The sequence below is a fragment of the Bos indicus genome, chromosome 4 (genome assembly GCF_029378745.1).
Source record: "Bos indicus isolate NIAB-ARS_2022 breed Sahiwal x Tharparkar chromosome 4, NIAB-ARS_B.indTharparkar_mat_pri_1.0, whole genome shotgun sequence".
NCBI classification, from domain to species: domain Eukaryota; kingdom Metazoa; phylum Chordata; class Mammalia; order Artiodactyla; family Bovidae; genus Bos; species Bos indicus.
In genome coordinates this window covers 56,857,256-56,871,059 of record NC_091763.1, presented here as the reverse complement: position 1 = coordinate 56,871,059, position 13,804 = coordinate 56,857,256, and the positions used below count along the sequence as shown (strand labels likewise).

General features: G+C 39.4%; 1 protein-coding gene across 3 annotated transcripts in view; it reads right to left on the bottom strand.

Moving 5' to 3' along the window:
- Positions 1 to 13,804, bottom strand: part of DOCK4 (dedicator of cytokinesis 4) — a 477,852-nt gene that overhangs the window by 70,516 nt on the left and 393,532 nt on the right. For all 3 annotated transcript variants that reach the window (XM_070787253.1, XM_070787255.1, XM_070787254.1), the window contains exons 30-31: positions 13,233 to 13,291; positions 826 to 974 (exon numbers count right to left, since the gene is read on the bottom strand). In XM_070787253.1, the coding sequence (XP_070643354.1) occupies positions 826 to 974; positions 13,233 to 13,291 (208 nt within the window). The remainder of the gene's footprint in view (positions 1 to 825; positions 975 to 13,232; positions 13,292 to 13,804) is intronic.

The window sequence follows — 13,804 nt, the reverse complement described above, 5'->3', positions numbered from 1 at the left end:
ATGAAGGTCTTGATACAGATGAAATGCCATGCTTGTTCTGTGTAAGCATCCAGCTTGTTCGTACAGTTGACAATCATTTCTAAGACTCGAGAAGGGCTCATAGGGAGAAGCAAGAAGCTTGCTTAATGCAGCAGAATGCACACAGGTGAGTGCCATGACTGTGTGAACAGTTGGCCTGCTGTCTCCAATAGGAGTGACTTGCGCTGGCAAAGGCAGTTGATTTCTGCTATGAGATCTGGTTTTGGAATAAGAACAAGTGTCTTTCCAAAACTGGAGCCTGTGTCAAAGAGATCCTGTGTCAAAGAGAAATGATAGGCTTATGCTCATATTCTTGGAATTTCCTTTACAACAATTTTGACTGCTTTTCCCTTTAAATTAATTCTCAGCACTTCAAGCAAAGAGCAATAAAACATACTGTGCATCAAATGTTCAAAGCTAAGCCATTCACCAAATACAATGTGCAGACCATTGAGAGGTCAGCGGTTTTAGGAATCATTAACCTTCTGATTCCTCTGTGTTGTGTCCAGCTGGGAGCAAATAAAGTTTCTGCTAGCTCTTAAACACAGACCTAGAAAATCACAGGATTTTTTTTTTTTTTTTTTTAGCTGAAAGGGAATGAAATGTTTTTTCCAGGGCTTCTCAGAGATTTAGGGAGACACAGTCCCAGAAGGGTGTCCGAGGCTATGTATTCAGCTTGGAAGTAGGCAGCCTAGGTTGAAATCTGGTTCAGAGCTCATTCCTCAACTCGGAGCATCTCTGAGCCACCACACTCACCTCTGAGGGAACTGAGACTCTTCTGACTGCTCTGAGAGCACATCCACCTACCTGTTTAAAATTGCCGCTCCGCCTCTGCTCCCAGTCCATCATATCGTGGAAAATAGGAATCATGACATTGCGGAGATCTGGCTGGGGTATCAAGGTTACTTCCAGGAAGGGGCCAATCAGGGCAGGAATGAAATGAAGCTTGTGCTCTCCTAAAATGAATGAAATATTTACCTTTCTGTAGATTTAGTTTTGGAGAAGGAAATGGCAACCCATTCCAGTGTTCTTGCCTGGAGAATCCCAGGGATGGGGGAGCCTGGTGGGCTGCCATCTATGGGGTCACACAGAGTCGGACACGACTGAAGTGACTTAGCAGCAGCAGCAGACTTAGTTTTAAAAAGATTTCAGAAAATCATTATTATACGACTTATTTAAAACTTCTGTCACAAGAACACGATCGATTATAGTTGTCTCAAGCAAGAAAATATTTCTCTAAGCAGCTATACAAACAGATTTCCATGTGTTAGTATTTCTGCATCATTTTTAATTGAAAAAAAAAACCTAGGGATTTACCTTTTCACAGTTTACAAAAAGCTGTAAGATACAATTAAATATTATATAAATCATCAGGAATTGGTTGTTTATACTACTGCACATTTACACATTAAAATTCTTATGCAATTATTAAAAATGAGGTTGAAGAAAAACACAGATGAAGTTTTTCAATATAATTAACTGTAAAAGCAAAGTACCACACAGTACACATTTAAAAAGAATATATATATGATAGTCTACAAGGTTATATCCCCTAATAGTAAGCACATTGGTTATCTCTGGGTGATAATATTACTGGTGACTTTTATATATGAAAAAGGTAGTTCCTATCTGCATTATGTACTTTGTCTTCCTTCTTTACATAATAAACATAACAGCCTAAGTAAAACATAAACATTGGCCCAAACAACAACAAACAGAACAATTTTCTGAAAAGACTACAGTGTAATAATAGTGAATTCAAAATGGTATTTAGCAAGTCCTGAAAAGTATACTGTGGACTCTGTGGGAGAGGGAGAGGGTGGGATGATTTGGGACAATGGCATTGAGACATGTATAATATCATATATGAAACGAGTCGCCAGTCCAGGTTCGATGCACGGTACTGGATGCTTGGGGCTGGTGCACTGGGATGACCCAGAAGGATGCTACGGGGAGGGAGGAGGGAGGAGGGTTCAGGATGGGGAACATGTGTATACCTGTGGCAGATTCATGTTTATATATGGCAAAACCAATACAATATTGTAAAGTTAAAAAAAAAAAAAAGTATACTGTGGATAATTCAGAGCAAAGGAAAGTGGAGGGTGGGGTGGACACAGATGATTTTGTCTAGCAGATATGTGTTGAGTTCAGTCTATTACCCTAGTCATCCATGTTAAATCTCAGAGAGTTTCTATTTTTATAATAAACTGCACAGTATGGAAAATGTACAATGTACATTTCATGTATGCACATTACATGCACAGCCTTTTGCATCATGGATGAAAGTATACGATACTGGGAGGCTGAGCAGAAGAGAGCTGGCTTCATGAAAAAGGATCATTTCCCTCTTATTAACTTTTCCCTCTTTGATCTTTTTTTTTGTAAGTGTTGAATACACACAAAGTCTTGCTGTTCAGACTTACTTGCCAATTTTGGAGTTAAATATCTTCACATTAATTATCATTTTCTCTATTTTGTTTCTGTAGCAGAAGGCATGAAGGTGAACACAGACTTGGACAGACATAAATCCAGGATGCAAACATACAATTTAAACTTGTATTGACTTTAGAGGGATTTTTAAAGGAAGGAGAACATGAAGAGAATTTGGAAAGAAAAGAAGAATGATGGATGGGCAAACCCAAGTAGGTGTTGTGAAGTCACTGTTTTTTGTGACTGCAAATGCCGTGGGGTATTTCTGACGTCTTCAGAAAGTGGCTCTCATCCTTTTTACTCAACATGGGATGATAACAGGACACAACTGTCAGGCCCCTCTGTATCTGAAAGTCCCTGTACATCAGTGATGCCACATGGTCCTTTCCTCTTTTTCTCATGTTTCACTGAAAGTAACTTCGCAGTTTCTTATCATCTCTAAATTACTCATATATCAAGGCATCCATTACATGTGAGGAGGAAGCGTGGCTTGTAATTCTTTTTGCTTTCCTAACTTTATTCTTGACCTGGGTAATATTTTATCTTTTCCAAGGGACTAAGTTTTCCTCTTCAGAGCAAGAACACTTCCCCCTTATTCATCAAAAGAAATGTCCTTATTAATCTGCGCTTGCATATTTTCCTCCAAAAGAATGAATACTTCCAAGACTAACAAACTCAGTGTGGCAGAATATCCAAAAACATCAATTCATGGTGTTCTCCCCGCATTTTCCCCATCCTCCCAACATACACATTTAGAGCAGGTAACTAGCAGCCAGCATTTGCAATTCCTTTCTGTAGTTATTTTTGTCAGGGCAGAATGCAGAGCAACCTGAACTCAATCACTCATCCTGTCATTTGCAAAAGTCTAAACCCACTCACTGCTTCTTCAAGATGTTCTGGCAAGCGAGGGGAAGAAAGAGAAAAGAGGAAAGGAGATTTCTGCAGAGATGAATGCTGGCAAGTCTGGAGATCAGCCAGCCTTACTCTTATCTCTGCCCCTGCCCCAGGAGATGGCTGCAGGGCTTCAGAGTCTAGCCACAGGTGCTCTGCTTCTGCAGAGCCACGGACTGAAGGGACTCTGTACACAGGACAAGGGCCACCCTGGCATGTGACTAATAACCAAGAGGACCTTTCTGCTTCCTTGACACTGTGTAAGACACCAATCCTTTGCACAGTTTTGGGGTGTGCATGGGGTGAGGGGGTGAGTGAAGCAGCAAATACAGAATAAAATGAAAACTCCTGCCAGCCAGATAGTCCTCCCACAGCTGCTATGGTGGAATGATATTCAGAACTGCTCCATTACAGAATTTTTATTTTTACTCTTCCCTGAGCCTGCCATCCTTTGGCCTCCTAGCAAAGAACATCATTAGCATGCACTTAGTTTGTTTACCACTATTTCTTTGAGCATCCATGAATCTTTTTAAAAACTCTCTTCCGTTTATAGGCATTTTACAACACGATTTTCTCTCTTAAAATTTTCTCATTATGAAAAATATCAAATGTACAGGAATTATAAAGAACAGTAAGATAAATCCCCACATCCCCATCACCTAGCTTCAATAATTATCAATATTTTTATGCTAATTTTGTTTCACTTATCAACCCAACTATTTTTTCACTGGGAAATTTTAAACCAAGTCAGAGACATCATAACATTCTACTTGTATAAACATCAGTTAGCATCTTTCACAGGCAGGTCATTTTATAAATACAGGACCACAATACCTTTATTACATCTTTAAAAAAGGCAGACAGTAATTCTTCAAATTAATGTAAAACCAGTCTATATTAAAAATTTCCAGATTGTCTTAAAACATGTAATTTATAGTTGGCTTCTTTCAATCACAATCCAAACATATAGTATTTTCTAGCCTGATTTTCTATGACAGTAGAGAAACCATGTTGTTGTTTAGTTGCTAAGTTGTGTCCATCTCTTTTGTGACCCTATGAACTGTAGCCTGCTAGGCTCCTTTGTCCATGGGATTTCTCAGCAAGAATACTGGAGTCATTTCCTAGGACTTCCTGATAGCTCAGTTGGTAGAGAATCTGCCTGCAATGCAGGAGACACTGGTTCAATTTCTGGTTTGGGAAGATCCGCTGGAGAAGGGATAGGCTACCCACTCCAGTATTCTTGGTCTTCCCTTGTGGCTCAGCTGGTAAAGATTCTGTTTGCAATGCGGGAGACCTGCGTTCGATCCCTGGAAGTGAAAGGCTACTCATTCCAGTATTCTGGCCTGGAATTCCATGGACTATAGTCCATGGAGTCACAGAGTGGACATGACTGAGTGACTTTCATGTTCACTTTCTCCAGGGGGTTCTTCCTGACCCAGGGACTGACCCTGTGTCGTCTGCATTGGCAGGCAGGTTCTTTACCACTGAGCAACCAGGGAAGCCATACCCACATTTAAATTATTGTGCAGACTGTATGAGGCTAGCCTTCTTTACTGAGAACACACTTCGGAAACAAAGAATCTGTGCAACCGTACAAGTTTTCCACCACAGAAAATTTTACTCTTACCCAATCCGCCATGCAAAATCTTGAGCTATGTATAGCAGCAGGAAAATAAACTTCACTTAGATTATTTCTTTTTAAATCACAGATTTAGTATACTTTTCCCATCTCTAATTGTCAGCCACATGGTCTTGTTTTGAAGTATTTAGGGCACCTGCTAGTTGGGCTGCTGGAGTTGTATATTTATGCACACATAGCAGCCTGTTAGGGAAGTATTGATTTTTCTACAGCAGTTACAAGACGCTGTGTTTGCAAATGTGGAAGAGGAGCCCACTTTATATTTAGTAAGGATGTTAGTTCAACTAAAAATAGAAAGAAAAAACTTAACCTTGCAGCATGATGAATGGCAAAGGTGGGACACAGCAGCAGAGAATAACCTCTTTCTTTGTAGACTACTCTTGCAAGTATAGGTACAAATAAATAAATTTGAGGGGATTTGATGCTTTGCTCACTTTCACTTTTTATGGAGGTAACACTGGCTTATAAATTTTATAAATTTCATGTGTACAACACTATATTTTGACTTCTGTATACACTACAGCATGCTCATTACCAAAAATTTAGTTTCCATCCATCATCGAATGGTTGACCACTTTACTTATTTCACCCTCTTCTAGCTCCCTTCAGAGGCCAGATGGAAGAAGCAAGACCTACAGCCCCACACCCTCCAGAATGAAAACCACAATCACAGAAAGCTAACCAAAATGATCATATGGATCACAGCTTTGTGTAACTTAATGAAGCTATGAGCCATGCAGGTCCACCCAAGACAGACATGTCATGGTGGAGAGTTCTGACAAAACATGGTCCACTGGAGAAGGGAATGGCAAATCACTCAAGTATTCTTGTTTCAAGAATCCCATGAACAGTATGAAAAGGCAAAATGATATGATACTAGAAGATGAGCCCACCAGGTCAGTAGATGTCCAATATGCTAGTGGAGAAGAGTGGAGAAATAGCTTCAGAAAGAATGAAAAGCCTGGCCCAAAGTGGAAATGATGCTCAGCTGTGGATGTGTCTGGTGGTGAAAGTAAAGTCCAGTGCTGTAAAGAACAGTATTGGATAGGAACCTGAAATGTTAGGCCCATGAATCAAGGTAAACTGGACGTGAGATGGCATTCAAGCAGGAGATGGCATTTTAGGAATCAGTAAACTAAAATGGATGGGAATGAGTGAATTTAATTCAGATGACCATAATATCTTCTAGTGGGCAAGAATCCCTTAGAAAAGGAGTAGCCCTCATAGTCAACATAAGAGTAGAAAATTCAGTACTTGGGAGCAATCACAAAAAAGACAGAATAATCTTAGTTCATTTCCAAGGCAAATATCACAGCAACCCAAGTCTATGCCCCAACTACCAATGCCGAAGAAGCTGAAGCCGTAGTTCTTTTTCTTAGTTCTATGAAGAACTAAGATCTTCTATAACACAAAAAAGAGATGTTCTTTTAATCACAGGGGACTCAAATGCAAAAGTAGGAAGTAAAGAGATGTCTGGAGTAACAGGCAAGTTTCACCTTGGAGCACAAAATGAAGCAGGGTAAAGGTTAACAGAGGTTGCCAAGATAACACACTGGTCATAGCAAATACCCTTTTTCAACAACACAAGAGATGACTCTACACGTGGACATCACGAGATGGTCAATATGGAAATGAGATTGATTACATTCTTTGCAGCTGAAGATGGAGAAGCTCTCTACAGTCAAAAACAAGACCTGAAGCTGACTGTGGCTCAGGTCATGAGCTCCTTATTGCCAAATTCAGGCTTAAATTGAAGTAGGGAAACCGACGAGGCCATTCAGGTATGACCTAAATCAAATCCCTTATGATTTTACAGTGCAGTTGAAAACCAGATTCAAGAGATTAGATCTAGTAGACAAAGTGCCTGAAGAACTATAGAAAGAGGTTAGTAACACTGTATAGGAGGCAGTGACCCAAAAGCATCCCAAAGGAAAAGAATTGCAAGAAGGCAAAATAGTTGTTTGAAGAGATCTTCTAAATAGCTGAGAAAAGAAGAGAAGTGAAAGGCAAAGGAGAAAGGGAAAGATATACACAACTGAATGCAGAGTTCCAGAGAATAGCAAGGAGAGATAAGAAAGCCTTCCTAAGTGAACAATGCAAGAAGTAGAGGAAAACAATAGAATGGAAAAGATTAGAGAATTGTTCAAGAAAATTGGAGATATCAAGGGAACATTTCATGCAAGGATAGGCACAATAAAGGACAGAAATGGCAAGGATCTAACAGAAGCGGAAGAAATTAAGAAGTGGCAAGAATACACAGAAGAACTGTACATAAAGGTCTTAATGATCTGGATAACCATGATGTTGTGGTCAGTCACCTTGAGCCAGACATCCTGGAGTTGTGAAGTCAAGTGGACCTTAGGAAGCATTACTAAGAAATGAGCTAGTGGAGGTGATGAAATTCCAGCTGAGCTATTTCAAAATCCCCAAAGATGATGATGCTGTGAAAGTGCTATAGTCAATATATCAGCAAATTTGGAAAACTCAGCAGTGGCCACAGGACTGGAAAAAGTCAGTTTTCATTCCAATCCCAAAGGGCAATGCCAAAGAATATTCAAACTACTATACAATTGCACTCCTTTCACATGCTAGTAAGGTAATGTTCAAAATCCTGCTAGACTTCAGCAGTACATGAACCAAGAACTTCCAGATGTACAAGCTGGATTTAGAAAAGGCAAAGGAACTAGAGATCAAATTGCCAGCACCCACTGGATCATAAACATCGCAGAAAATTCTAGGAAAATATCTACTTCTGCTTCATTGACTATGGTAAAGCCTTTGACTATGTAGATTACAACAAACTGTGGAAAATTCTTAAAGAGATGGGAATACCAGACCACCTTACTTGCCTCCTGAGAAATCTGTATGCAGGTCAAGAAGCAACAGTTTAGAATCGAACATGGAACAATGAATTGGTTCAAAACTGGGAAAGGAGTACATCAAGGCTATATATTGTTACTGTGCTTATTTAACTTACAGACATGAAAGTTGCCAGGCCAGGTAAAGCATGAGCTGGAATCAAGATTGCCAAGAAAAATATCAACAACCTCACATATGCAGATGATAGCACTTAAATGGCAGAAAGTGAAGAGGAACTAAAGAGCCTCTTGATGAGGTTGAAAGAGGAGAGTGAAATGCTGGCTTGCAACTCAACATTCAAAAAACTAAGATCATGGCATCCAGGCCCATTGCTTCATGGCAAATATTAATAAAAGGGGGAAAAGTGGAAGCGGTAACAGACTTTATTTTTTTGGGCTCCAGAATCACTGCAGATGGTGACTGAAGCCATGAAATTAAAAGACGCTCTGTGGAAGAAAAGCAATGATAAAACTAGACAGCATATTAAAAAGCAGAGATATCACTTTGCCGACAAAGGTCCATATAGTCAAAGCTATAATTTTTCCAATTGTTATGTACGGATGTGAGAGTTGGACCATAAAGAAGGCTGAGAGTCGAAGAATTTGATGCTTTCAAACTGTGATGCTGGAGAAGACTCTTGAGGGTCCCTTGGACAGCAAGGGGATTAAACCATTCAGTCCTAAAGGAAATCAACCCTGAATATTTATTGGAATATTCACTGAAGCTGAAGCTCCAATACTCTGGCCACCTGATGCAAAGAGCTGACTCATTGAAAAAGACCATGATGCTGGGAAAGATTGATGGAAGGAAGAGAAGGTGGTGACAGAGGATGAGATGGCTGGATGGCATCACTGACTCAATGGACATGGGTTTGAGCAAACTCCAGGAGAATGTGAAAGATAAGGCAGCCTGGTGTGCTGCAGTCCATGGGGTCTCAAAGAGTTGTACATGACTTAGGGACGGAACAACAATAGCAACTTCCCTTCCCATCTGGTAGCCACTAATCCATTCTCTACATGCTTATTTTGTTTCACTTTGTTTGTTCATTTATTTACTTTTAATATTCTTCATGAGTGAAATCATATGGTAAGTGTCATTGCCTGATTTATTTCACTTAGCATAATACCCTCTCAGTTTCAGTTTCAGTGAAAGTCACTCAGTTGTGACCGACTCTTTGTTGACACCATGGACTATACAGTCCATGCAATTTTCCATGCTAGAACACTGGAGTGGATAGCCATTCCCTTCTTGAGGGGTTCTTTCCAAAGCAGAGATTGAACCCAGGTCTCCTGCATTGCAGGCATATTCTTTACCATCTGAGCCATCAGGGACACCCATAATACCCTCTGGGTTGTCAAAAATGACAATATTTCACCTTTCCTATGACAGAGTAGTATTCTGTTGTATGTATATCCAATCTCTTGACCCATTCATCTGTTAATGGAGAGTTAGGTTGTTTCCATATCTTGGCTACAATAAAAAATGCTGCAATGAATATAGGGGTGCATATATCTGTACAAATTAATTTTCTGGTACTCTTTGGATATCCAGAAGTGGAATAGCTTGGTCACATGGTAGATCTAATCTTAATTTTTGGAGGACTCTCCATACTTTTTTCCATAGTGGCTGCAACAGTTTACCAAATTTATCAATTTATCAATGTAAATTGGTGCAGCCACTACAGAAAATTACCACCAACAGTATATGATGGTTCCACTTCTTTCACATCCTGTTCAGTACTATTACTTCTTATCTTTTTGATAACAGCCATTCTAATGGGCATGAGATGATATCTCATTGTGGTTTTGATTGACATTTCCCTAATAATTAGTGATGTTAAACATCTTTCCATGTGCCTGCTGGCCATCTGCACGTCTCCTTTGAAAATATGTCTGTTCAGATTCTCTGCTCATTTTTTAATCATTTGTTGTGGTTGAGTTGTATGAGTGCTAAGTTGCTCAGTCGTTTCCAACTCTTTGTGACCCCATGGATTGTAGCCCACCAGGCTCCTCTGTCCCTGGAATTCTCCAGGAAGAATACTAACTACAGTGGGGTAGCCATCCCCTTTCCCAAGGGATCTTCCCGACCCAGGGATCAAACCTGTGTCTCCTGCATTGGCAGAGCAGATTCTTAACCACTGTGCCACCTGGGATGCCCCATATATTTGGATAATAACCTCTTATGGCACCCTACTCCAGTATGCTCGCCTGGAAAATCCCATGGATGGAGGGGCCTGGTGGGCTGCAATCCATGGGGTCACTAGGAATCAGACACGACTGAGCGACTTCACTTTATTTTTTCACTTTCATACATTGGAGAAGGAAATGGCAACCCACTCCAGTGTTCTTGCCTGGAGAATCCCAGGGACGGGGGAGCCTGGTGGGCTGCTGTCTCTGGGGTCGCACAGAGTCGGACACAACTGAAGCGACTTAGCAGCAGCAGCAGCATTGGATATATGATTTGCAAATATCTTCTCCTATTCAGTATGCAGTTTGTTGTTTTGTTGATTGTTTCCTTTGCTGTGCAGACATTTCTAAGTTCTATTTAATCCCATTTGTTTATATTTGCTTTTGTTTCCCTTGCCTAAGTAGACATACTCAGGACGATATTGCTAAGACTGATATAAAAGACTGTACTGACTATGTTTTCTTTTTAGAGTTTTATAGTTTCAGATCTTACATTCAAGTCTTTAATCCATTTTAAATTTTTGTGTATGGTATAAAATGAAAACCTTTAATTATCTGAATAAATTCTCCTTTAGCAAGAAAAACACTCAATATTACACATTTTTAGGCACTCCAAATTCTAATGTATATTGATATTCTTAAGTAACATGCTGACTTAAGCCCTATGAGGGGTGTTAAAATAATACCCTGAATACTTAATTTTTCTTAACATTTTTGTAAAAATATACGTTGGAAAAGAGGTTTTCACATTTCTAAACAGTCTCCAATTCCAGTGGTTGTATGGCAGCAATGACCTGTAAAATTCACCTCATGTTTTGGAAGGCTGACCACAACTCCAGGGAAATAATGCAGAAACTAAGGAATGAAGTGAGAGTGTACACACACCTCATACTTGAACTACGTCATGCTGGGAATTTGCACTTGATTATAACAGAGCGCTAGAGCCAGACTTCAGGGTTGGAAAAACAAAGAAAGGCTAGAGTGCTGTCTACAGCAGCGCTTTTCAATCTTTAGCCAAGTGCCTAAGAATCTCCTGCAGAACTTGGAAAAACTCAAGACTGTTGTGCCTCCTCTCAGGGGTTCTCAGAGACTCTGTTTCAGTGGTCTTGAGAGGAGCCAAAGGATCTGCATTTCTTACAAGCTTCCAGGTGATGCTGTTTACTGAGTGCCCTTGTGGTTGTTTAGTTGCTAAGTTGTGACTCTTTGCAATCCCATGCACTGCAGCCTACCAGGCTCCACTGCCCATGAGATTCTCCAGACAAGAATACTGGAGTGGACTGCCATTTCCTTCCCCTGGGTATCTTCCCAACCCAGGGATCGAACCCACATATCCTGTTTGGCAGTGGGGATTCTTTATCACTGAGCCACCTGGGATCACTGTTCTAAAGAGCACTGACATCAGAATGCATGGGGATCAGCATGCTTTAGAGATTTTTTTTACATTGTTCAGGTTTCTGAGGAGAACAAAACCCAGAGAGGTAGACATACTTTTGTTAAAGACAAAATAGAGGAGAAAAGTTTAGGAAGCAAACAATGACATCTTTAATGCAACAAAAGGTGCCAGTTTTATTTAGTAGGTCATGGGCCTAAGGACACAGGTATGCTGGCTTAGAGAAAGCTTTGTGTGGAAATACCACACATGGCTGTGCTAAGATTTATCTAGAAGATGTTAGCCTGCCATTCTCTCACATTCTGTTAACTCAAGCGAACCTGTACAGGTCTTATCATTTGAGCTCTGGCAAGAGCTTAAGCCACAAACGCACTTCAGTGTAGCCTTCTTTGGAAAACTCTTTGCTAAATTAATGCCAAAAGCAATAGGGACATTCCAAGGGTCTTGATCTGTTTTTGAAAAGCAAAGACACAAAGAATCAATGGAACATGAAGACTGAGAGGAGGTGTTCTTCATATAAGACAATTTGAGGTTATTTTTCAGTTGAATCCAAACATATTTCATGGGCTTCTCTGGCTGGTTTTAGATAGTTTGAGGTTGCTTTCAAGTGGTAACTTGCTTTTTTTTTCCCCCTGAAATTATCAGTTAGCATCAAACACTGGGCTCAATTATATATAACAAGGTTTCTTCAAATTGCCCCGTATGTATTCTACATTTGAGGGGCATCTTGGTCAAAAATCACTTCTGTAACATGAATTGAAGTAAAATGATAAGGGTTCTATTTCCAGTTACAGAAAACAAATTTTGCCATTTTCAAGTTGTGTTTGGATAAGTCCAAGAGAAAATACACTTTCAGGTCATTATATATTCAATTCAAATAGGTCCATCACTTTAATAAATCACAAGGAAGAATTATAATAGTAAATGAATGCTATGAACTTAGGGCTTCCTGGATGGCTCAGCGGTAAAGAATGCCTGCAATGCAGGAGATGTGGGTTCAATCCCTGGGTGGGGAAGATCCCCTGGAGTAGGAAATGGCAATCCACTCCAGTATTCCTGCCTGAAAAATCTCAGGGACAGAGGGGCCTGGTGGGCTACAGTCCAAAGGGTGGAAAAGAATGGGACACAACTGAGCAACTAAACAGAGCAGAGCTATAAGCATGCATATTAACATGTCAAATTAAGTAAGTTATGACTTTCTACAAAGAAACCCAATGCCAATGAGATTTTAAAACAATGTTTCTTCTAAATATTATTCTTTTTTATGCAACCAGATCTGTGTCATCAATTTGCTGGATAATATGCTCTATCTGCTGTGGCAGATTAACAAAACTGGATCTAATCGTTTCTTAGCAACTACAGATGCTTTAAAATCCTTTGGCTATAGTTTTTATGATAGGTCATTGGTTTCAAGATTTTAAGAGTACAGATGCTCAAGTCAATGTTTCATGAAGCTTATTTTAAATTCGTTATGATTCACAGCCTCAATTCAGGGTTCTAGAAATTCTGAGTTGCTATAATTCCAAATTCTGAAAGGTTAGCTCATTGCAGGTCGTACTGGAATAATGCTAGATTATAAAATTTGTCATTCAATGAAACACACAAAAGAAAGGTGATTTTTCAGATAGATAACAATTTAAAGAATCAGTTGTAGCCTTATTCAATGCCAAAGTGTCACTTAGTCTCTCTAGACTTCTTCATTGATTCAGACATTTGGTTTCAAATGCTGTCAGTGGTAAACTGTCCATCTTCATTTGTTTCCTTACAAGAACAGTGATGAGCTATAAAACAGGAGGGGGCTTCTGTTTTCATCACTTACCTAGGTTTTGCCACATGCTGAAAATTTCACAACCCATTGTTACCCGCATGTCACCATATCTGAAATGGAATAAAAATCAAACCTGATACAAAGGCTCCAGAAAAAAGAAGTTATCTGTGTCTTTTTAGGACACAATCTGTCCTTCTGAATTAAAAGACAACATGTTCTTAATTGAAAATGTTTAATGTACACATCTTTTACTGAGGTATAACTGACATAATATCATATTGCCTTTAGGTATACAACATAACAATTTGAATATTTGTATATATTGCAAAATTGTCACCACAGTAAGTCCAGTTAATATCCATACCATAACTAGTTACAATGTTTTTTCTTTTGATGAAAGCTTTCAAGATGCACTTTCAATATGCAATGCAGTATTATTAACTAGAATCACAGTGTTGTATGTACATTACATCCATTCATTTTATAACTGGAAATTTTTACAATGTATTAATACATGTCTTGATGCCTCTAATTCAAATTCACATATTAACCCTTGAGTGAAACATATTTGTCTCATAATTTTTGGCTCCTATAGTATTTTTGAATCCTGAAAGACTGAGGAC